We start from the raw sequence: 23,534 nt of genomic DNA, 5'->3' as shown, positions 1-23,534 counted from the left end.
ATTAACTAGTTGGATGCAATATCATCAAATAAATGCAGTATGGATGGATGATAAAAAAATAGGGATGAACGAAAAGAAATCTAAGTTCCAGATAGAGATAATTGAAGGAAATTCCAAATTACTATCTAAAATGTATAACATATTACTAGAGTGGGACACTATAGATGAAGAAATAAAGGGGGTAATGACAAGGTGGGCAATGGATCTGGGATATAATATAGAGTATGACAAATGGCGGAAATTATGGACTAGTGGAATGAAATTTACGGCATGTGTAACACTCAGGGAAAATTTAGAAAAGATGATGTACAGGTGGTACATTACACCAGCAAAGCTAAAGAAAATGTACAAAACAGGAAATAAGAACTGCTGGAAGTGTAAAACTAAAGAGGGCAACTTTTTCCATATGTGGTGGACATGCGACGAAATGAAGAAATACTGGGAAGTCATCTATAATGAGATGAAAAAAATATTTAAATATACATTCCCCAAAAGACCAGAAGCATTCCTACTAGGAATAATCGGGGACAAAATTAAAAAAGAAGATAAGACACTATTTCAGTACGCCACAACCGCCGCCAGATTATTAATTGCCCAAAATTGGAAAAACCAAAATACCCCTTCAATTAGAGATTGGCAAACAAAATAATTTGAATTTGTTGAACTTGCGAAATTGACACAAAAAATCAGAAACCAAAAAAATACAAAGTTTATTGACGATTGGAACAAATTTATGATATATATTGAAGGGAATTATGGGAACTTAAAAACTATAGCAGGTTTGATATAAACTCTACGACGTGTAAATCATTAACATTTATCAGCTGCAGGAAAAATAAACCATGTATATTAAGAAGCCTGAAAACAGGAGGGATGGAAGTCGTTAGGGCATAGAAGAATGATCTAAGTTTTTAAGGCTATAATGAGATAAATGTGAAGAGATGTAATTGTAACGGGTAACATTTTTCTGTTATGTTTAGACGTTGGTTATCTTCTTTTATTTTTGTAAGTGTTGATTAGTTTTTTCTTTCTGGATTTTCACATGAAACTTAATAAAAAGAGATTCAAAAAAAAAAGAGAAATCCTGAGTTTTGCAGAAGTACATTTTATTAAACAAAAAAACCTATGGGAGCAATGCCCCCCCCTTGGAAAATAACAAAAAACAACAAATCCCAAGTAAGAACTGAGCATGCTCTGTAGTCACAGATGGTTGAGTGTCAATTGAAAAAGAAAACTGGAAATGGAGACATTTTCCTTTCGGCCTCCACAGCTTATAGTATAGTGGTACCTCTGGTTACGTACTTAATTCGTTCCAGAGGTCTGTTCCTAACCTGAAACTGTTCTGAACCTGAAGCACCACTTTAGCTAATGGGGCCTCCCGCTGCTGCTGCATGATTTCTGTTCTCATCCTGAAGCAAAGTTCTTAACCCGAGGTATTATTTCTGGGTTAGCGGAGTCTGTAACCTGAAGCGTATGTAACCTGAGGTACCACTGTACCTTGGAGACAAAAGTGGGTGGCAGGGAAGTGCCACTCACTTGATCTCTGGTTGCTTCCATTTCTGCTGCAGGCTGGGAAGTGGTGGGCATGTTGTTGGTGCAGTGCAAATGCACTGGCAGAGCTGATCCAGTTCTCCCACTGGTGTGTTTGCACTGCACTGACCTTACTGCTGCTGCTCTCCCAACCAGATATACAGAGGCTTGGAAAGCACAGCTGACTCACTCCATCATCTGCTGTTGCCTCGTTGGCAAGAATCCTGAGCAGAAACACTCCTGTTAAGGGTTGAGCATAAGTTTTGTTGTTAAGTTAGATTTGTCACCAATATTAGTGATCCTGAAAATATCTTATGTGAACGGCAGTTATTACTTTTGTACAGATGAGAATGTGAATCTTGATGAATCATGGCATTCCTAATAACGCCCAAGGAGTTCACAAACACTTTCTTTTGACCAAAATCCAACGCGCTAGACATTGGACCACATTAAACATCCATTAAACCATGATGGCTTTGCCCCAATATCCTGAGATATTAGATTTCAGCAGCCCACTGAATTCTTTCCTAAAAGTGTTTACCAAGAACCGCTACACAAATTCAGAATAATGTGAAACGGAAGGAAAATTACAGCCACATTTTATCACAAGGACTTTATATTTCTGCTCCGTGAATAGAATGTGCAACCAAAATGCAGCCTTGTTTTAGTGACCTTACATTTTGTTGAAATGTCAAAGGCAACATCCTAGAAGAACTAAAATATTTTCCAGTTGATCGTGTATGATGCAATTCAACCCGCTAAATATACTTGCTTTTTATATGTGCCTTTGCAGTTTCTCATTCATGAATGACGGGCTTTTCAAACTGTGCCTTTGGCAATGCTTAGCATAAATATCAATTTACTCACTGTCTGTGTGCCTTTTTTTAAAAAAATTCTAGCATACTTGGCACAGTTTTTTTGATTCAGTCAATGTTTCTGTTTGTTTTGTGGTCTCTGAAGAACTTTTTCTAACCTGCCCTTAGCAGTTGAATTAGCCACAGGATTGGCACAGTCCAGAGCAGACACTAATTTTGCTGTCAGACTGATCCTATCATTATTTTTAACTAAATAGAAATATTATTAAACGGTACACAGTCCTATTTTAAATGCTGGGTAACTGATCGGCTGAGTGCTAGAAATAAATAATAATGCTTGTCACTTAGCTCAATGGTACAGTGCCTGCTTTGCAAACATGCAGAAGATTGTGAGTTCAATACCTGGCATCTCCCGTAAAAATACATACATGAAAAAAATCAAGTGATGGAATAGATCTCTGTCTGGAACCTTGAAGAAATGCAACTAGTCAAGATAGAGAACAATACTGGCCTTGGGCAAACAGCTCAACCTGATACAAGGCAACTTCTAACGTAATTGTGGGAAATCCAGCCTCATATAACCAACATGCTTAAGTCTAATTAATGCATGGAAGGGGTTAAGACCATAGAGTGGGCTGCCCTGCCAGGCTTAGCTACAGTAGGCCATTCCCGCTCACTTTAGGAAGAAGGGTTATTAAGCCTTTGTTCTTCCATTCCACGATGTGAACTCCTGCAAATAAGGAGGTCTGGTCTAGTTGTTCCAAACTCAGACCGTGTGTCCTACAAGCCATCTTTGTATTTCTATACAAATAATTTAGAATTTAGGCACATTTATAAAAAGATAATTAAAAAGCAATGTATCAAGAGAGAAAAAGAATAAATAAAAAGAAAATATATTTTAAAAATACTCACGATCCTTACAAAACACAGTTGTATAGAAAAGAGAGAGAAAGAGAGACCCGTTATCACATTTATTTCTCCCAGTTACCCACCCTGAGAGATAGCTGAGGGAGGTGATTTTAACCAGGTGTTTCCATGCACAACATCCACATTCTTAGCTGCTGCATTACAGGAGCTGTGAAATTCAGAGGAATTACTCTGAAACACAAACCTTGTTCAAATGTCCAGCTACTGCCATCCCAGGAGTGATGCTTTAGGATGCTTGGTGCTAAGGCCAAACCTCTGCCCTCTATTTTGTTTTAAGCTGGGACATTTTTAAGAAGGGCACCAGCAAGACTAGTCAAAATCTGTACAGATTGCAATCTAAGCCTTTCAGTAGAAAGCCTTTACAATTTGATTGCATAATTTAGAATATCTGACCCCGGCCATAAAAAAGTACTATATCTGTTTGTCACACTTAAATGCTTTTCTCCATCATAAAACGATTGTAGTGTACTCAATGTAGTTTTCGTCAGTGACAAATTTTCATTCATTTTTGTTTGTTTGCCCAGAGAAGCACATGAATGCGTGCAATTGAACCTCTTTGGCTGACTAGTCAGAGGAGACAGACATTGAGGTGTTACATTCCTCTGCAGACACAACCTATTTGTTCTCTATCAATAGAGCTTTCAGAGAGGCTGCGACACAAGAGGAACTATTATGGAGTTGTGCTTTTCAAAAATCACCTTCAGGGAAATGTGCTGTGTGTAAAGATGTCTCCTTTGCATATTTTAATTTGGCATTGAAACTCTCGGACCTATGCATTATAATTTGTTAAGTACCATTGAAGAGCATGGCGGGGAGAGATGCATTTTCCTCTTATGATTTTATTTAGGGTTGATAGATTCTGATTTCATTACATCTTGACTTGGTTGATGGTTGACAGGTTTTGGCCAGTTTTATAATATCTGTGGGCCCATGTAGCTTTAGCTGCCTGTTCCTTTGGACCATAAAAAGGTGACAAGTCTTTTTGGGCTAGACTTCAGACTCTATAGGCAGGCTTGTGATAGTATTTAGGCCCCAGAGCAAATGCCACAACTACCACCCTCATTATAACTATAATCATCTTATAGCTACAACTGCTCAACATTTATTATATACAGTGGTGCCCTGCAAGACGAATGCCTCGCAAGACGGAAAACCCCCTAGACGAAAGGGTTTTCTGTTTTGGAGGTGCTTCGCAAAATGAATCTCCTATGGGCTTGCTTCGCAAGACAACAATGTCTTGCGAGTTCCTGCTGGTTTCCCCTCCCTTTTTCTAAGCCGTTAAGCCGCTTATCAGCTGATCCGATCAGCAGATAAGCCGCTAAAAGCCGCTAATAGCGCTAATCCGCTAATCCATCAATGGGCTTGCTTCGCAAGACGAAAAAACCGCTAGACGAAGAGAATCACAGAACGGATTCTTTTCGTCTTGCGAGGCACCACTGTACCAGCAAGACAGGGCATGCCAAAATTTCTCAGTAAGGCTTCTAAGCCTTTAACAGTATAGGAGCAGGCAGAAATTCCACAGGCAAATGATTTCATAGAATCATAGGCTTGTAGAGTTTGAAGGGTCCCGAGGGAAACAATAAGCTGCTGTACACAGGAATGCTGCCTCTGTGCCGAATGGTCGCTCACCTGAGTTGCAGGTGGATTTGGCCACAGCCCAACCCAGCTTTCCCCATCGGGGCACAGAATAGACCATTTCCCCTTGTGGATGGTCATTGGAATCCTTTTCAACCGGCCATTGAGCCTTGTGGGATTGCCCGCCAAAATTTTTATTTAAAACCAGCCAATCATGGCAGTTTAAATGGGTGGGGCAAGAGTGGCAGACTGGAATGGAGAAGTCTTCACTCTGGTCTTGTGTGGGTATCCCACCTAAGACTCCCAACAGTGCAGTATCCCAGCCATGCAAAATATCAAGAGATTTCTATGCATCTCCATCCAAGCTGATTTCCGCCTAAAGCACATTCTCAATTGACAGAGTGCAACCGTGAGGCCAAGACCTGTCAACTTTTGATGAACTTAATGTGCTATCCCTAGAAGATGATCCCAAATCAGATGAACTCGTGGAGATTAAAGGGTGAAGCAAGTGAGCACAATCCCCAATCCCCACTTCAGGTCTACATCAATGAAAAAGTGACCAGGGCTTATGTTCATTCCTAATTTTGTGGACATATTTTGTGGATAATTGGGTGGTGCTGTTTCACAGTATGGCATTCCATTTTGATAATAGTGACAGGGTATTCACTGTTGGACGTCAACATGGTTTTAAAAAGCATTCTGTATTTGAATAAAATTAAATCAGTTGCACACACACACATCTGTGAGCCTTCCCAGTGTTTTCCTCACATAAATGTTTATTTATGCAGCATTTATTTAAAACACAGCTTGATAATTAAGTCTGGGGAAAGTGTTCTGTTTTATTTTTTGCCTGGGAATTAACAATATGCGCATTAGAGTAAAATTGCTGAATTATTGAAAAATAATCTATATTTTCTTTTTAGAAATGCAAGCTTTCTTACATAGTCATTGCATTTTATGAAAAAGCAAGAGATATTGACATAGTACATTTTAAACATTTGCTCTCCAGTTTCTTAACCAGGGTTAACTAAGGCTCTCTATCTGTGCTCACTGACCCCCCACCCCTTCCACTGAGTCCCCATCACATGGTGGAGGGACAATTTCTGAAGTTGAGAATCCATGGTGGAGGCTCCTTGCTTCATTCTGAAACCTGATCACAGAGTTCTTAATGAGGCAAGTTGTTTCCAGATTTTTGAAATATGGCAACCCTAAGTAAACCCAATCTGTGCTCCCTCTTCTTGTGATTGGAATAGCATGACACTGAATAGAATTATTGTGTGTGTGAGGATTCAAACTGCAATCCTCTACCTGCAGTCTGAAGTGATTTTCTGCCATCTCCCTTATTACACCCAATTTAAGTCTTCTGGAAATGCATCATGAATTGAAACATCTCACTTGGTCCACTCTCTTTTTGCCTGCACTGCTAGGATGTCAGATAACTTTGTTGGCATGCTAGCACTGCCTTAGAGGCTTCTATTCCAATTTAAATGTTTGCCCTCCCCACTGAGTAATGATTTGTCTCTTGCATACCCAGCATCATTTTTATTGACCCTTCTTAGTGGTGGGAACTGAAGGACATTTTTGACAATATGTTTCTGACAGGTAGTCAATAGGACCTGCCAGCTAACTAACACCAGTAAAGAAACATAAGAAAAACTTTTCAATGCATTATCACAGGTGTTCTATGTAACTAAATATTGGCCAATTCTAAACCAGGTCATAAACCACCATCCTTTGGTTGCATTGCTGTAAAAGCAGGACTTTTGTTTTCATCTGGAACTTGCCGGAACTCAGAACCGGCACCTCTCAGGTGTGCGCCATTGCCATTCTGAGGTGTTCATGGTGAGTTCCAGCACCTCTTTTTCTAGAAAAAAATAGCACTGGTAAAAGATAACAGTTTTATGCAACTATTCCTTGCTTTTTCATTACCTTCATGTTTATTTTATATAAATCTGAAAGAAAATAAGAAAATAAGGCAATCTTACTAAAAGAAGTTTGGTGCTTTACTTCTCTTAATTTTTTCTTCCAAGTGAGTAAAAGAGCTTTCCATGACTGCTAATATAGTTTGCGGCCACTAACACAGCCACGCTTGGTATGTTTCCTTTCACAATTTAGTATGGAACTGAAGATTTAATTGAATATGACTATGACTATGGAGATCCAGATTATAAAGATTATAAAGACCTTGACTCTGTAACAGAGGGACCCCCACTGTACGACGAGATTGTCACACAGACTGAGGTAACGGCATGTGCTGTGTGTGTTGTGTGACGTCCCTGTCATCTCCCTTGTGGTCTTGTCATGTGGTGTCTTGTGTTAGCTAAGCCTTTTGTTCCTTTTCACCTCTTGCCTTCCTGTTTGTCCCTAAATCTCATTTTAATTCAACAGTGGAAGAGCAGAAGACCACCAGCAATTGCCTATCTATTTATTTGTTTTAAGCCTTTTGACTTACTCTGCTTCCTTTCCTACCTCACTGCTGTTCCCTTTTCATTCATTTATGTTTTCCCATTCCATCTTTCAACACCTTTTTTCAGAAAAAGAAAAAAGCCCCAAAGAAGAAGAGGACAGTGGCTGCTAACTCAAAGAGCAACTCCCCAAAGTTCACACTCAAAAAATATGAATCATTTTCATCCAAGAAGAAGAAAAGCTATCAAGCCTCAGCAAAAAGCAAACTAGGGGTAAAGGTAGCCCTAAAATAATCAAGATCTTTCCTCGACCAAGCCTGGAAGATCTGTGATGTTGAGAAATGAGTAGCTTGCCTCTAACCCCCAGTAGATGAATTCACCTTTGGCTAATACCACAACCCAATTGAACTGAGATTCCTCCTGCCCATTTGCCTTACTCTTTTGTGGTTAATGTCCTGTGTTCTCTTTCCTGTCAGGCCAACATTGTCGATGAATATAATGAATATAATGTGGCTGAAACTGACTATGGGACCTCTGAGGGCTACCAGACTGAGACTCCGAGCCGAACGACGGGACCAAATGAGGTAATGAGGAATGGAAACGTATACAGGCAAGGATACTTCAAAAGATCTTAGTCAATAACCTTTACCAAGTCGTAATCGGTTGCCCTCATTTAGTCTTATGAGAGATCCTCTAAAGACCAAAGTGGCTTGTGCCACGTTCCTGAAATGCACAGTTTTACTCCAATATCTGGCATTTCGTCTTTCAGTTCTGCTTGAGAAATGACTCCTAGAGACTGCAAAAACGTAGCTCTCAGAGTTTAATCATATACATGTTTTGATGTTGTGCAGTATTCACACAGCACAAACCTGACACAAGATCTTGCCCATATTTGTGATTTCCCTGGTGTGAGGATGAAAGGAAGAGTTAGTTTAGTGTCTGTTGGCATTGCTCAAACAAGGCCAATTATTTAATGGAAAAGAATGCAGTGACTGGATGGTGAGTGGAGGTAGAGAAAGGTCATAAGCAGGTGGCCTTGAACTTGGTCTTTGATTCCCCACCCTACTGATAATGCTTTTAACTCTATCCTCCATAATTTCCAAAGCCCCAACGTAGATATAGTCATGTACAACAATGTGTACTCTTCCAAGATGGTGGCCAGGATGCATTTTCCCCCACACATAGCACTGTGAATGGAAACATGCACCTCATTCATGCCATATAGTGAATGGGGATGAATTGGATGAATGAATCACCATCTGGATCAGCCACACAGTGTGGATGAGCATCCATATGCAGATCCATCCATACCTGGTCAGTTCCCATTGGCTCCCATTATGCTTTCATATGTAGATCTCTTTTACTAGAGTGGGAGGTCTGTGTCTAGTCCGCAGAATCAAGTTGCATTGCAAAGATGTACCTTAGGATTTCCAATATGCCTTTTCTTTTGATCCTGAATGGAAAGGTTTATTGGAAATTGTCCAAAACTGTCCTTCATTTTCTGTTGAAATTTGGAGTGTGCAATCAACTGACATTTATGAATGTGGATATTTTGCTTCGTAAATATTGACTTGCTATAAAACCATGGTTTTCCAAAGGTTTTGCATTATGCTGCAAGTTATTTGCTGCTCTTGTAAACAATTTCATGTTTCAAGTACATAATGACAAAATGCAAACGTTATTACTTTGGAAAGTGGATTAAAATGCTTTCATAAAAGAAAAAGCCAATGTTTGTGTGTGTGTGTGTGCGTGTGTGCGTGTGTTTCTGCATGCACAAACATATATACATACATTCATAACAGACAAACATACTTTTAGCTAGCAAGGCACAGTATTTTTTTTTCTAAAAAAAGAAAGAAATAGATTTCAGTCAGCATGCAATGTTTTTAATATGTACAAAATCCTGTTATCTTGGTAGAGGCAAAATCCAAGCAGTTTCAAAATGTACTTCGAAGAAATATTGAGATTTTCTATTATTAAATCCATGCATTGACACTTTGTGTATGTATCAGTAGGCAAATGGAGTGACTAACTTGTGGCTTCTCCTTTTAATTACATCTCCTGTTAATTATATCAGTGAAATAAACAATGTCCTCCTTTTTTGTGGAGCCTCCATTTAGATAAATGAGAGTTGTATGAAAGCACATTGGGTCCCACTGCTGCTTTGAAATATATGGAGACTGGAAAGTTTCCATTTCCTATTACGCTTTATGTCTTCTACCTAGCAACACTATACCTCCCGTTCATTTCCCCAAAGGCTTCACACATAGGAAGTTCTTCAAATGGATTGTTTGCCTTCCAAAACATTTCTATATCCCTAACCATGACCCAAACCTGTTGCATCCATAGTTGGGTCTTTTTTTTGTGGGCTGGGCATCTTGAAGAAAATGCTATTCAGATAATGCTGGTGCATAAAAGCTAACTGCTTGGTTTCACACAGTTGTCATAGAAAGGAAGTCCTGAGCCTCCAAGATGTATTGAACGTTACATGTAGAAACATTGTAAACCATTTTCTGTCTGTGAGACACATGCACTTTTAAGTGTACAAACAATGCAATGCTACAAAATAGCATTTATTAGAAATATTTCTTTTTTTCTGTTCTCTCGTTTTAAAATTTCCATGAGATAGTAGTGTTCATCATATGTTAGCAAATGAAATCTTCGCACAATAAAACCAGAAAGTTATTTAACCACATATGATTAATCTGCAGCTTTTTGTGCTTTTCCCTTTAATTTGTACTCCACGGGTTGTATTGTATCCAGTGGTGTTGGTCAGCTGACTGCAACACTTTTTAATAATAATTATTATTATTAATTAAACCCACCTGGCTGAGTTTCCCCACTCTGGGCAGCTCCCAATCGAGTGTTAAAAACAATACAGCATTAAATATTAAAAACTTCCCTGAACAGGGCTGCCTTCAGATGTCTTTTAAAAATAGGATAGCTGCTTATTTCCATGACGTCTGATGGGAGGGCGTTCCACAGGGCGGGTGCCACTAGCAAGAAGGCCCTCTGCCTGGTTCCCTGTAACTTGGCTTCTCGCAGTGAGGGAACTGCCAGAAAGCCCTCGGCACTGGATCTCAGTGTCCGGCTGAACGATGGGGGTGGAGATGCTCCTTCAGGTATACAGGACCAAGGGAAGGAGAGGGAATCAGTTCCTGGCTTTACTCCCTCCCCCTGAAGTGGGGAAGGGAGCAATTTTCAGTGATGTCTGTCTCCCCTCCCCCACATAGTCCTCCAGGGCACATTGAAATGGGAGTGGTGGGAGTTCATAGGAAGGAGAGACGTCTCTGAAAATTGCTTTTCTCTCTGTTCCACTGATGGAAGCCTTTCTGTTAACTGAGTAACACCATTGGATGCAAACCCTCATGTATTTTTCAACAGTGAGGCTGATGCTAAAAAGTGTGTGAAGCCAAGTATGAAAACTTTGATGTACCTAGCATAAAGATGTCATATTACAGTGTTAGTGTCTGTGCTTTGGCATATACTGCAAAATTAGTGAGTGAAAGTCTGGATTGATGGTCATACTGAACTGAATATTTCTAAATAGTTCAGTGGAACCAGGGTTTCATTTAACGGTTTTGCACATGAAATAATAATAATAATGAATGTTTATGAAAGCATTGATTTCATTGCACACAGGTATGTGCATTGGGTGATCTTTTAATACCACTGAAACTCTGGCTTCCCAGTCTTTCAGGAGCAAATTAAAAGATTCCAGCACTCTTGTGTTATTTCATCAGCCATTATATTCAAATCTACTGAATGCTTATATTGCTTTACTAACAGTAATCCACATATTCATCCTATTCCCAAAACCTTTGCTGCTTATGTGAATAGCAAAATCCTGTTGAAGAAGTATTTGCTGAAGAATACGTAACAGGAGAGGAGTATAACTCTGAGACTAAAAAAACTGAGGAAACAGATTATGGAAACAGAGGAGTAGACCGCAGTGAATCTGAAGTTGTGGTAGATGGAGAAGTAGGCGAATATGATTTTTATGAATATAAAGAATACGAAGAGAAGCCAACCAACCCTACTAACGAGGAGTTTGGGCCTGGTGTTCCAGCAGAGACCGATATCACAGAAACAAGCGTAAGTTGGGGACATCCAAGCTGCTCTTTAACTGTGGCAAGTGGTTCGTAGCAAAACATAGCTGTCTGCGTTTTCTGACAGTGGTGGTTAAACCTTTTCAGGCCAACATTTGCACTGACCCATGGGCAGCCCTATGGGACCCACATGTGAGAGTGAGTATGGCTGAAGCGGGTATAACCTTTTATTTTATTTTTTTAAGGACACATTTTAGGTGTGGAGGAATCACAGAGGGAGACCCATGGGAGTGGTTAGTTTGAACTAGTTAAAAAATCAAAACGAGATTTGGGGGCATTGTGGGGGCAGAAGAATATTTTGCCATCACAGTGCAGTACCTATAGAAATATTATCCCCTGCCCCCTTAAAAATACATATTAATTGGTTTTGAACAATTAGGAGGGGTACAAAAAACCTATAGGCAACATGACACCTCTGTGTGGTGGGTCTAGGGCCATGGTTCCCAATATGGGGCACATGCCCCACAGGGGGGCAATTTGATTTTTAAGGGGGGCAATTCGAGAATGAGTTATTAACAGTGAATGGCCTTTTAGGCTTCCTCCACATGAACAGGTGTTCACTTTTTGAATAATAAGAATTATATGTCACGGGGGGGGGTGTCAGGATTTTAGAGATGCTTAGGTGGGGAGTGGCCAAAAAATGGTTGGGAACCACTGGTGTAGGGACTTTACTGGCAGTTTATACAGCGGGGAGGGTGTGTTGCATGTGTAGATGATTCATAAAAATGAAACAAGTATTTACGAGACTGCCTCTCCTGGTATGCTCTGCAGATGACCTTAAGGTCCATGAATAATCATAGTTTAGAGGTCCTGGGCCCTAAGGAAGTCAGATTATCCTCCAGCTGGGCCAAGGCCTTCTCAGTGATGGCTCTGACCTGGTGTAATGCTCTGTCCCATGAGACCAGGGCCCTGCAGGATTTAACTTCCTTCCACAGGGCCTGTAAGACAGAGCTATTCCACCTGGCTTTCAATTTGAACTTAGCCTGATCTTTTATTCCCCTTTCTTCCCCCCTCCCCTTTTTATGAAGATTACCCGCTCTGGTATCCCACAGCTAATTCTCCCCTGGTCTCCTCGCTGGCCCAAATAGAACTAATTTAGCCAGATAGCCCTGGTGATCATCTAATGTTTATTGGATGGATTTTCCCCCTAAATTGATTTTTGAATTCTGAATTTATTGTTATTCACGTTTTATACTGTATTTTATGTTGTTTTTTGTTGCATCAATTAAGTGTTTTAAATTTGTTGTTAGCCACCCTGAGTCCAGTTTTCTGAACTGGGAAGGGCAGGGTATTAATAAAAAATTATTATTATTATTAATACCTTATGGTTACACTCATACAGCTCATCTCAAGACTTAGGAATTTGTTGCCAGGACAGAGTGACAAGATCCAGATTGGCACCAACTGTCATGAACTTTGTTTTCTTCCTTTCCCTTAAACTTGAGAATTCCTCCTTCACACCACACAATAATTGTGTTACCAGTCTTCACTTCCTATGTCCAGTTAACCTGAGGGCCAACTAATCCAGAAAGGAGTCATGAGGTTCCAGAAGCAATAATATTCACTAAGATTTCAGATTGAAGTAGAGGAGGAGGCAAACCTCATCCTAGTCAGTTTCCATATAGCTCATTGAGGAGGCCCACTAAAACAAGGATGGGAAAACTGTGTGGGTGGACTCCGTCTCCTGTCATTCCCACCCAGCATGTTGTTAGCCACCCTGAGTCCAGTTTTCTGAACTGGGAAGGGCAGGGTATTAATAAAAAATTATTATTATTATTAATACCTTATGGTTACACTCATACAGCTCATCTCAAGACTTAGGAATTTGTTGCCAGGACAGAGTGACAAGATCCAGATTGGCACCAACTGTCATGAACTTTGTTTTCTTCCTTTCCCTTAAACTTGAGAATTCCTCCTTCACACCACACAATAATTGTGTTACCAGTCTTCACTTCCTATGTCCAGTTAACCTGAGGGCCAACTAATCCAGAAAGGAGTCATGAGGTTCCAGAAGCAATAATATTCACTAAGATTTCAGATTGAAGTAGAGGAGGAGGCAAACCTCATCCTAGTCAGTTTCCATATAGCTCATTGAGGAGGCCCACTAAAACAAGGATGGGAAAACTGTGGGTGGACTCCGTCTCCTGTCATTCCCACCCAGCATGGTCAATGGCTATGGATGATGGGAATTTCATCCTTACATTAAAGGAGCCCTAAATAAGTTTTGTCTTCAAATCCCACCCTCTGACCTAAAAACAGCTTGGCACCTACAGTCCTATTTGCAATATTATCTACATCTTGTAACTGATCTGTTCTCAGTCAAGGCTGTCATATGGAAGACAGCCAAGGCCCAAAGCAATTTTTTTCTTTGGAACAATCCTGGGGTGAGGCGGAGGGGGTGGGGTTTATAAAATAAAGAACTTCTACTCATGTTTAATCTGTTCGAGATAAACAAGCAGCTTTCTCAATTATGCTTGCAGGAATGAAAAAAATGGCAGATTGCCATTTGTAAGGGAATATAGTTGCTTGGATATCTAAATAAATAAATAAATAAATAAATAAATTGGTGGCTAGCTACAGCTCTTCATTTGCACCACAAGATCTTGTCCTGAACTTGTAAGCGTATATTTCAGCTTAGTCAAAGACAGGACAAAAGCCAGTGTTAGTTCTACTCATAGAAGACCCATTGAAAATAATAGACATGACTAACTCGAAACAGGTTTGCAGGTTCCTGCTCTCCTCCTCCTCCTCCTCCTCCTCCACAACTGCCAGACAAAAGCCATAGCCCATGGGAACTGTAACTTCACTCGCACTATTTTCTGGTGTCAAGTTTTCATCTGGAGATATATGCGGGCAATCTAAACATCATTTGACACATTTAAAATCCATTCTGACCCACGTTGGAAACTAATCTCAGCCTTGGTTTGTGAAGGTATAATGCAGGAAATAACCAATGCAGCTGTGGTGAGAATTGAGCACTTTCAGGGTCCTCCTCCATATTTATTTTTGGGCTCATGATCCAAATGCTTATGCTGATCTCCACAATGCCACACAATGGATGCTCACTGTTTTCCCAGTGGGCATCAGTTGCAGACCATTGCTCACCGCCTCCTTCCTGACAGCTGATAATGGAATTCCCCCAACTTTTGTGGCCATGGGGATGTGACTGCCTGGCCAGTGAGCCAGGTTCAAATGGGCCATTCAGGGCCCAAGTTATGGGGTCCAAGTTGCTGGATGGATGGGCACTGGCCACTGTCATGACTGGCCGGGCAGGCCTATCTCCAGATAAAGAGCTGCAAATTCTGGCAATATCAAAAGAGAACTGCATGCTCCTGCCTTCACAGTAGCAGGGGACTTTTGGCCTGACATACATTCTAATATATTTGCCTCTCGGTATCTTCCCTCCACAGGTGAATGGCCATGGAGCCTATGGGGAAAAAGGACAGAAGGGCGAAGCAGCTGTGATTGAACCTGTGAGTATTTTAGAAGTGAGCAGCTGTGACGTTCCATGGGTCGGTTTCCACCTGCATGTTCAGCTCTTGATCAAGTAGTGAGTTTGTTGGGTGCGAATAGGGCACAAAGTCCTTTATAAAAAAAACATCCTGGCCTTTTACATCTGACAGTTTTATCTCAGAACGCAATCTTATGCACTGAGGAAAGGCCATAGAGTACATGTGTAGCATGCTGAAGTTCCCCTGGTCTTTTGAGTGAAATCATTGCCAATAACCCTTCCCCAACCTGGTGCCCCTCAGATGTTTTGCACTGCAAATCTCATCATTCCTAGCCATTGCCCGTGCTGGCTGGGATTGATGGAAGCTGGATCTCAAAATTCCCGGAGGACCTCAAATTGAAGAAAGGTGATGTAAGGAGTATTGAGCTACATGGGTCAGTGGTCTGGCTCAGTAGAAGGCAGGTTTCTGTGTTATTTTCAGAAATAAACTATGCAGAGCTCAGCAGGACTTAACTTCCTGTGCAAGCTTAAAAGGTAAAGGGTAAAGGGACCCCTGACCATTAGTTCCTGTCGTGGCCGACTCTGGGGTTGTGGCGCTCATCTCACTTTATTGGCCGAGGGAGCCGGCGTACAGCTTCCAGGTCATGTGGCCAGCATGACTAAGCCGCTTCTGATGAACCAGAGCAGCACACGGAAACGCCGTTTACCTTCCCACCAAAGCAGTACCTATTTATCTACTTGCACTTTGACGTGCTTTCGAACTGCTAGGTTGGCAGGAGCAGGGACCGAGCAACAGGAGCTCAGCCCGTCGTGGGGATTTGAACCGCCAGCCTTCCAATCAGCAAGCCCTAGGCTCAGTGGTTTAGACCTCAGCACCACCCACGTCCTGTGCAAGCTTACTTGGAAGTAACTCCCTCTGTCTGGGTATGAGTGCTCCATTGCTGCTTCATCTTTAAGCTGCAGGATCCACATGAGAATGCTGGAAAATGCTGTAGTTTTCAGTATTTTCCCAGCTCAGTGGTTTTACAGGAGCCACTGTAGGCTACAGGCCCCTATCTTGGCATTAATAGACACTCCACCCAAACAGGCAAGCCTTTAAAATATTAGAGCTCCATTGCTGCTGCAACTTTCCTAGACACTGGGACCTCCTTCTTGGCAAGGCATGTTTTTAGGAAGGTGCAAGCCCAGCTTGAATTCTGAGGAAGGCTTGGCTTTGCCTCTGTTCCGTCGCCCCTCCAAACTGAGTTCACTTTCAAATCCACCACCCCTCTTAATTTTAAATGATGGCTCCATGGCTGGCCAGGAGCTGGCCTTCTGAAGCATCTCCTACAGAAGAAGCATGGATAGATTTGTACTGGTGACAGATGATGATGGTGCAGCTGAAACAGCAGTTGAGTCAGAAGCCAGAGATGAAACATGCTGTCAATAATAAGGGAAGACATTTGCATGAAAGTGCCCCACAGAACGTCTGGGTCTCCTAGCTATTGTAAGCCCTATACTGCGACACATGCAAAGTCGTTCCCTAACAGTGTGAGGAAGGCAATGCAAACACAACCACTCTAAACCAACACAACTGTGAGTGTAAGGCAGCTTCTGAAGCAACACAAAATACTACTGAAGCAATAAGTGTCTAGTTGCGGTTCAGTTTCTGCAAGAAAGATTTTCAAAGCCTAAAGGATGTCCACAAAGCAGCTCCTTCAACAGTTTCGTGCCTGCAGTATTTCCTCCAAATCTGCAAAGTGATTGAGGCTGCAATTCTGTACATACTTAGCAGGCAGAGAGTCCCATTAAGTCAACAAGCCTTATTTTTGAGAAAATAGAGTGGCACTACTACAAATCACTCAGACTTGTGGTCTGATCCCACGCATGCTACTCATAAGTAAGTCCCAGAGGCAACTGTAGATAGGATTTCTGTCTGATAATAACCTACCCTGCACTTAGCATAACTTATTTTTAAATACACATGCATAATAGAGTGCTATTGACACATTACAAACAATCATACACAGGCAGAAATGCAACAGGGGTAGCTTTCTGCATGGTTACACTTTGTGTATGAAAATGCTGAACCTGTTGGATTCCTGTCTGTTGTGACAGCTTCTGAAGGCAGATGACGTACCAGAAAAAAAGGCCCATGATGGAGGTCTCAGTAAAAACAGCTCATCCCATGGTAAAACTGTCCTGTAGTGTGCCACTTAAAACTGCAGGGGGTGAAGTGCATGACTGGATGCCTATATAAAGGGGGGAAACCCTTATGTATAGAAACCAAGAGATCAAGGGAGTAAGATTGTGGCCTTCTCTTCCCTAACAGAGTTATTTGCTATATGAATGTTGGTTTCCATGCTGAAGCTTTCAGTCATGCAACCCATTTCCTACCAGTTTGATGCAGTATACTCCAACAACAGATTAGCCATGCAGGGAGTTGTTTGTTTGAATATGCTATCATACATAGTTCAGAAGAATTATTGGTCTCTCATATGATTGCTTGTGGGAGCTTGTAACTTGAGACTGAACTGAAAGTGGAATTGATTTTCATGAAGACTTCAAACTGCACTGAAAGACATGCCAAGATTTTTAAGGGCAACGAAAATGTTTGCCTTTTTCAGAAACCATTGCACTGACTGGCCAGGAGGAGCCATGTGACCAGTCCAGGAAGCACTGTTCTTATTCTACTTTTATTTGATCTTGGCGATTTTGGCACATAGCCAATCTGATGGGTGCTTAATGATGTTGTTTGACTGGATGCGATCACCCCAAACAGGAAAAATCCGGGTGTGTGGGGGGGGGGGAATGGTGCCAGAGCACTAAAGGATATGTTGGTCAATGGCAGCAAACAAATTTAGGATTTTATTTTTTTAAAGAAAACATTCTTAATGTTGCAAGTTTAGAAAATTAGTACCTCCAAAACACTTTTTTTTCAGCCTGGAGATCAACTTGGGCAGATATTTGTTGAATCCTGAATCACAGTCAAGGCAAGATTGTGTGAAGGGACAGGAAATTGGATATTGGACTTACAGCGCCATAATTTGACCAATTCCATCTGTTGAAGAATTGCAGAACTGTACTGCAGCACCAGTGCACCCACACTGAAAGACCCAGTTTATAAACCCCTGGTTGCTCTGCACCCCTGACTGTTACGAGCTCTCATCAGTTGTCCTGTGTGCTTTCATAGGCAATTGCATTGGGGACTAAGAATATTCAAACAAGCACTTTATAACCTTCCTGTTGAGAAAGGGCAGAATTTACCATAAAGTGGATTTATGAAGTGGTGCTTCATTTTAAGTATTGCGTCCCAACTGGATTTGTGAAAAATGCTTTTTAATGCATAGTTGTACTGAAAACACGCATCTGATGTGTTGCATGGGAAATGCTGTGAAATGCAGGTTGTGGCCTGTGAAGTGGACCTGGCTCACATGTCACGTTAGAGCAGAAGCTGTGATTTAATGTGAATGAGCAAAAGCCTTTTCCCCCTTACAGTTTGTGGTTTGTTTTGTGGGAAAGCAGACAATGAGCCTGGGTTTGCACTTAACAACAAGCCAGATTATTGCAGGAGAGGAGCAGGGGAGGAGCAACACATCCTTAAATTTCAGCAGCATATACTAAAATGCTACTTCTTTTTTAACTATGGTTTAATGTGATGTGCAAACTAGAACAATGGCCCTTTAATAACTGCAAAATAATCAACACATGTCAGATATGGAAGTTAAATTGATTTATTTGTGTGGATTTTGTGCTAATTATTAGTGATGTACTCTTTGCTTTTTGCCCTTTATCCAATCAAAATTGTATAATCTTTTCTTTTCTCTTTCCATAGGGGATGCTTATTGAAGGACCACCAGGACCTCCAGGACCTCCGGTACATATGTGATTTTTAAATTTCTCTTTTTTAAAAAAAAAATCCCAAAGAAAACAAAATATTTTTTGGGGGTAGTATAAACTGTGTTCAATACCACTGTAATAAAATGAATGCAGATATTTTGCATAGCAGCTCATGAGTCCCACGTAAGACGTGGTTTTTTGATGAAAATAGATTGGGGCTTTTGGAAAGTGGGCTGCTTACATCGTTGTGCATTTCTTTTTGAGGAACCGATAATTGGCTCAGATAGAAAGCACTTTGCTGCTCCTTGATCCAAAACTGGCCACAGTCTGAACCACTACTATAGAAAGTAATTCAGCATAACCACTCAATGTTGTTGTTTTTTAATTCACAGGGTCTTATGGGTCCCTCAGGAACACAAGGCCCTACTGGACCTCCTGGTGACCCAGGCGATAGGGTAAGTTGGTGTGAGCATGAGGAAGGCATTATGTCCCAAACTGGGTGGTTAGAAGCATATAATCCGGCTTATGAAATAAGCTTCCCAAACCTTGGTAATGTCAGCTAAGGCAAGGACATCGGGTTTGACGCCTTAAGAAACCTGAATCTCATTGTAACAGTTAACTTTGGTACATCAGGCGTATAGTAGAATTTTCTGAAATCTGAGGGAGGTGGGACTTGCTCTGATGATGGTTTTGACAGTTCTAGCTGGGCCCGTCGCAGGTCAGACCAGACTCATCAGAACTGAACTGAAAAAGTGGAATTGGACAAAGGCTGCTGGATAGCAGTAGGCCTCCTTTGTCCCAGTACGTCCAGGACTCTGAGGCCTAAGAGCACATTGCAACCTTCAGTTAACAAATGAGGCCCTCTGTGCCACTCCTGCCCTCTCTAGATGACCTGATGGATTCAGTGGAGATGATGGAAACAGTAGAGAGGGGTCAATTTATGTCTTGAAGGCCTCAAGGCTTCTTCCACAGGTGCCCTGGATATCCTTGAGCAGTGTGGGAAACATAGTAATGCGTGGGTGAACAGGAAGTGCATCTGATGGAATTGCTTCCCATTGCATCTGATGGAAGGGGAACTTTTCACATCTCCCCAAGTGGAGAGTTGCAGAAAGACTTGCTGCAGGGGCAGCTTGTGCTTGGTGAAGTGTGATAACTTTTATTTTGACTGAGAAGAAGAAGATGAAGAGTTTGGATTTGATATCCCGCTTTATCACTACCCGAAGGAGTCTCAAAGCGGCTAACATTCTCCTTTCCCTTCCTTCCCCACAACAAACACTCTGTGAGGTGAGTGGGGCTGAGAGACTTCAGAGAAGTGTGACTAGCCCAAGGTCACCCAGCAGCTGCATGTGGAGGAGCGGGGAAGCGAACCCAGTTCACCAGATTACGAGTCTACCGCTCTTAACCACACCACACTGACAGAGAATGAAAGGTATCAGGATAGACAGTCCATTGGCACCCAGTAGTCATTAAAGCATCTTTTAGTGAGATTTGATGGGTCTCCCCCTCGTCCTGTCCCAATCATGTCTCTTTGTCTCTATGGAATGGAATGGCTTTGCTTATTGTTCCTATTTCATATTGACAACAGTAGCTGCTCTTGTTACAGTATCAGTGGCATAGGCTACGCTCCCTCTGCCCCATCATGATTATGCTCACTTTATCGGCACAACATCACCAGTTTGCAAGGTTGCATTGCTGAAGTAGTTCTTGCATACCCCATGCTGCCAACTCATGCGCCAGCTCATAGAATTTGGCTGAAATGATCAGATTGATAAGGAGGGCTGTTGTTGTTTAGTCATTTAGTCGTGTCCGACTCTTCGTGACCCCTTGGACCAGAGCACGCCAGGCACTCCTGTCTTCCACTGCATCCTGCAGTTTGGTCAAACTCATGCTGGTAGCTTCAAGAACACTGTCCAGCCATCCCGTCCTCTGTCGTCCCCTTCTCCTTGTGCCCTCAATCTTTCCCAACATCAGGGTCTTTTCCAGGGAGTCTTCTCTTCTCATGAAGTGGCCAAAGTATTGGAGCCTCAGCTTCAGGATCAGTCCTTCCAGTGAGCACTCAGGGCTGATTTCCTTAAGAATATATAGGTTTGATCTTCTTGCAGTCCATGGGACTCTCAAGAAGTCTCCTAAGGAGGGCAGCCCAAACAAAAGGCATAGCTTCCTGTTCTGAAGCAAATTTAACCAAACCACATGCAACTGAATAATTTGTCCCGTTCTCACGTATACCAGGGAAGCTATTTAGCCAAAGTTATGGAAGAGTGTTTCTGACATGTCTATCTAAAAGGCATAGACATAGCCTATTCCTAAACATATGTGCCAGCCTAGATACCTGAAATGCTAGATGGATATATCCACAGTGTCTGCAGCTGACCTAATAGCCCCTTATAGCTTTTGACAGATCTGCTTCAATAAGGATAGGCCTATCTCCATGAAAGGACGTACTACATCCTTAGTGTACATCTTCCCATCTTGCATTACTATTTTTAAAATATTAAAATAATTCCTTCTTCTAACACTTCTGACATCTAGTCAAGTTTTTTTTAAAAAAAAAATATTCCCAGAACTTCTGTGCCACATTGAAACAGTATTTTCTATACCAAGTGGCACTGACGGAGGCTCTCCAGGGTTTCAGGCAAGGGATATTCCCAGCTCTTTTCCTTCCGATCAAAAAAGCCACCCTACACCGAGATAGTACTAGATGTTCTGGAAATATTAGTAATTTATAAAATTTGTAATCATGGAGAAAGAAAGCAGTTGGCTGGGAGACAGGTGGCTAAGGCTGGTTCCTGGTTTCTTTTTAGTCCCTATTGTGTATGAAAGTGAATGTGAAATTTAGTAAACAATAACAACTATACATTGCCCATCTGGCTGGGAACTGAAATAACTTGTGCAAGGGACTGTGTATTCTGTAATTCTTAAAGGTGGATCATGGGTCTGATGATAATGATCACAGAGCATTGTGGAAGGAGAATTTCACTGCTGAGGAACAATGAACGTCCTAATCCTTGCCTTCTGCATTTCTGTGGCTCCTGCAATTTAGACAATGTTAAATAATTATAGAGGGAAATGCACCGCTTAGCGGCTGTTTTCAATGTGCGAGAGGCTGCAGTTGAGAATATATGTCCTATGGCTAGCTAGATATTTACAACCAATTATTTAAATCTCTACATCTCGTTTGCATCTCCTAGGGCCCACCTGGACGTCCTGGTCTCCCAGGAGCTGATGGTTTAGCTGGACCTCCAGGTACCATGTTAATGTTACCGGTAAGTCTTGTTTTGCTTTGTAAACACTATCCTTACCAGAAGCAAATGGAGAGAGTGGTGTAGATTAACCACTGACATTTTTTTCTGAATGGGTCACCTAGTTCAGGGATGGGGAAGCAGGTGCCATCCTGATGTTGCTGCTCTTCAACTCCCATTGGCCAGAAGCTCCTTCTCCTTCATCTACATCCAGGCTGCTGGATAGATAGTAAAAATTGAAGAGTCAGATAATAGTAATGACAGAATTCCTCCTTGGAAGCTCAGCCTCCTTGGCACTGTGCCAGAAACCTTCATTGTATTCAAACCATAGAACAAAAACAACACTTAACCCATTGTTCACGATGATGTGTTGTAGTAACAAAGAAAAAGGCTTTATGGCGATGCCTTCGGCTAGATTCAACAAAACCTTTTCCTTTGTTCTTAGCACTTTAGGAATGAAATTTGCAATTTTTAAACGAGAATTCATATTCGTACAGCTTGTCAGCCTTTCCATTCTTGATTCTTCCTCTGCTGTTTGTTGTTGCTGCTTTGCTAAATAGAGGGGAGGGGAGGCAGAGAAGCAGGAGCCTTGCAGCTCTCCTGATAATGACACTACAAATCAGTATTAGTAACCATCAGCTATCTTACGTTAGCGAGTTATTCAGTCCTTTTGTGAACCTGTAGCAAGTTAAACTGAACAGTGAAAAGAAAGATCCCATGCTAAATACTGAGCTTATTAAGCCAAAACTCAACTTGGATTCCAGCTCAGCTCCTACATAAGCTCTGGCCTAGTCTGGCATCCCTAAAACTTACCAACAGCGGTGATGGCAGTGAGAAGCATTTGGAGATAGCTGCTGTCTGGGATGGCATAAGTCTTACCTGAGAAGCTTCTCAGGGCAAAGCTTGAGCTCTACTAGGTCCTAAGTAAGGACTCAGTTCCCAGAGATCTTTGCACCAGGAAGGCTTTAGGGTACAGTTAGCTAACATGGCTCCCACAAGGGGTTCTTGGACTGCAACTTCCACAATCTTTGGCCACTGGACCTGTGGAATAGGATGGATGGGAGTTGTAGTGGAAGAACATTTAGACGGCATCACATTGGCTACCCCTGCTTTATCATCGCTGCAGATGTAAGATATGTAATAGCCAAGGAGAAGGACGTGGAGGAACATGGGATGGGCTTGTGGTTGTAGAGCCCCCAAGCTTTACCACATTCCCTGCATCATCCCCAGGGTCATGATGATGCCTGGCGCTCAGAATGAGTCCTGTTTTCAAATGAGCATAATGTGGGTCTGACCTCCACAACAATGCTATTTTTGGTAACCGTTTCTGAAGCTTTCAGACCAAGTGGCATACAAATAACCACCTTTTGATCGAAGAAGCCAATTTCTTCAAGAGCTTGGGCAATTACGGCTTATGTCTAACCTGCTTGGTTTTGAGAGAGACGTTTTTCTGACAAATTGTGTCCTCCTATATGCAGTTCCGCTTTGGTGGCGGTGGCGGCGACAAAGGCCCAGCCATCTCGGCGCAGGAAGCTCAAGCGCAAGCTATTCTTCAGCAAGCCAGGGTAAGAGTGAAGCACACAAAGGCCTTGGGAACTGTAGCTTGTTAGGGGTCCCAGGAACTGTAGCACTGTGAGGGGTAAACTACAGAACCCGCAATTATT

At 41.8% G+C, this 23,534-nt stretch overlaps 1 protein-coding gene across 4 annotated transcripts in view; it reads left to right on the top strand.

Annotated features, from left to right (window-relative positions):
• Positions 1-23,534, top strand: part of COL11A1 (collagen type XI alpha 1 chain) — a 261,102-nt gene that overhangs the window by 93,145 nt on the left and 144,423 nt on the right. Inside the window, exons 6-14 of one of the 4 annotated variants that reach the window (XM_081194926.1) lie at positions 6,963-7,088; positions 7,382-7,525; positions 7,729-7,836; positions 11,093-11,347; positions 14,772-14,834; positions 18,627-18,668; positions 19,024-19,086; positions 21,820-21,894; positions 23,349-23,435. In XM_081194926.1, the coding sequence (XP_081051052.1) occupies positions 6,963-7,088; positions 7,382-7,525; positions 7,729-7,836; positions 11,093-11,347; positions 14,772-14,834; positions 18,627-18,668; positions 19,024-19,086; positions 21,820-21,894; positions 23,349-23,435 (963 nt within the window). The remainder of the gene's footprint in view (positions 1-6,962; positions 7,089-7,381; positions 7,526-7,728; positions 7,837-11,092; positions 11,348-14,771; positions 14,835-18,626; positions 18,669-19,023; positions 19,087-21,819; positions 21,895-23,348; positions 23,436-23,534) is intronic. The other 3 variants (XM_081194923.1, XM_081194924.1, XM_081194925.1) reach the window with 3 other exon arrangements.

This window comes from Podarcis bocagei, assembly GCF_964188305.1.
Source record: "Podarcis bocagei genome assembly, chromosome: 5".
NCBI classification, from domain to species: Eukaryota; Metazoa; Chordata; class Lepidosauria; order Squamata; family Lacertidae; genus Podarcis; species Podarcis bocagei.
This window is presented reverse-complemented; position numbering and strand designations above follow the sequence as displayed.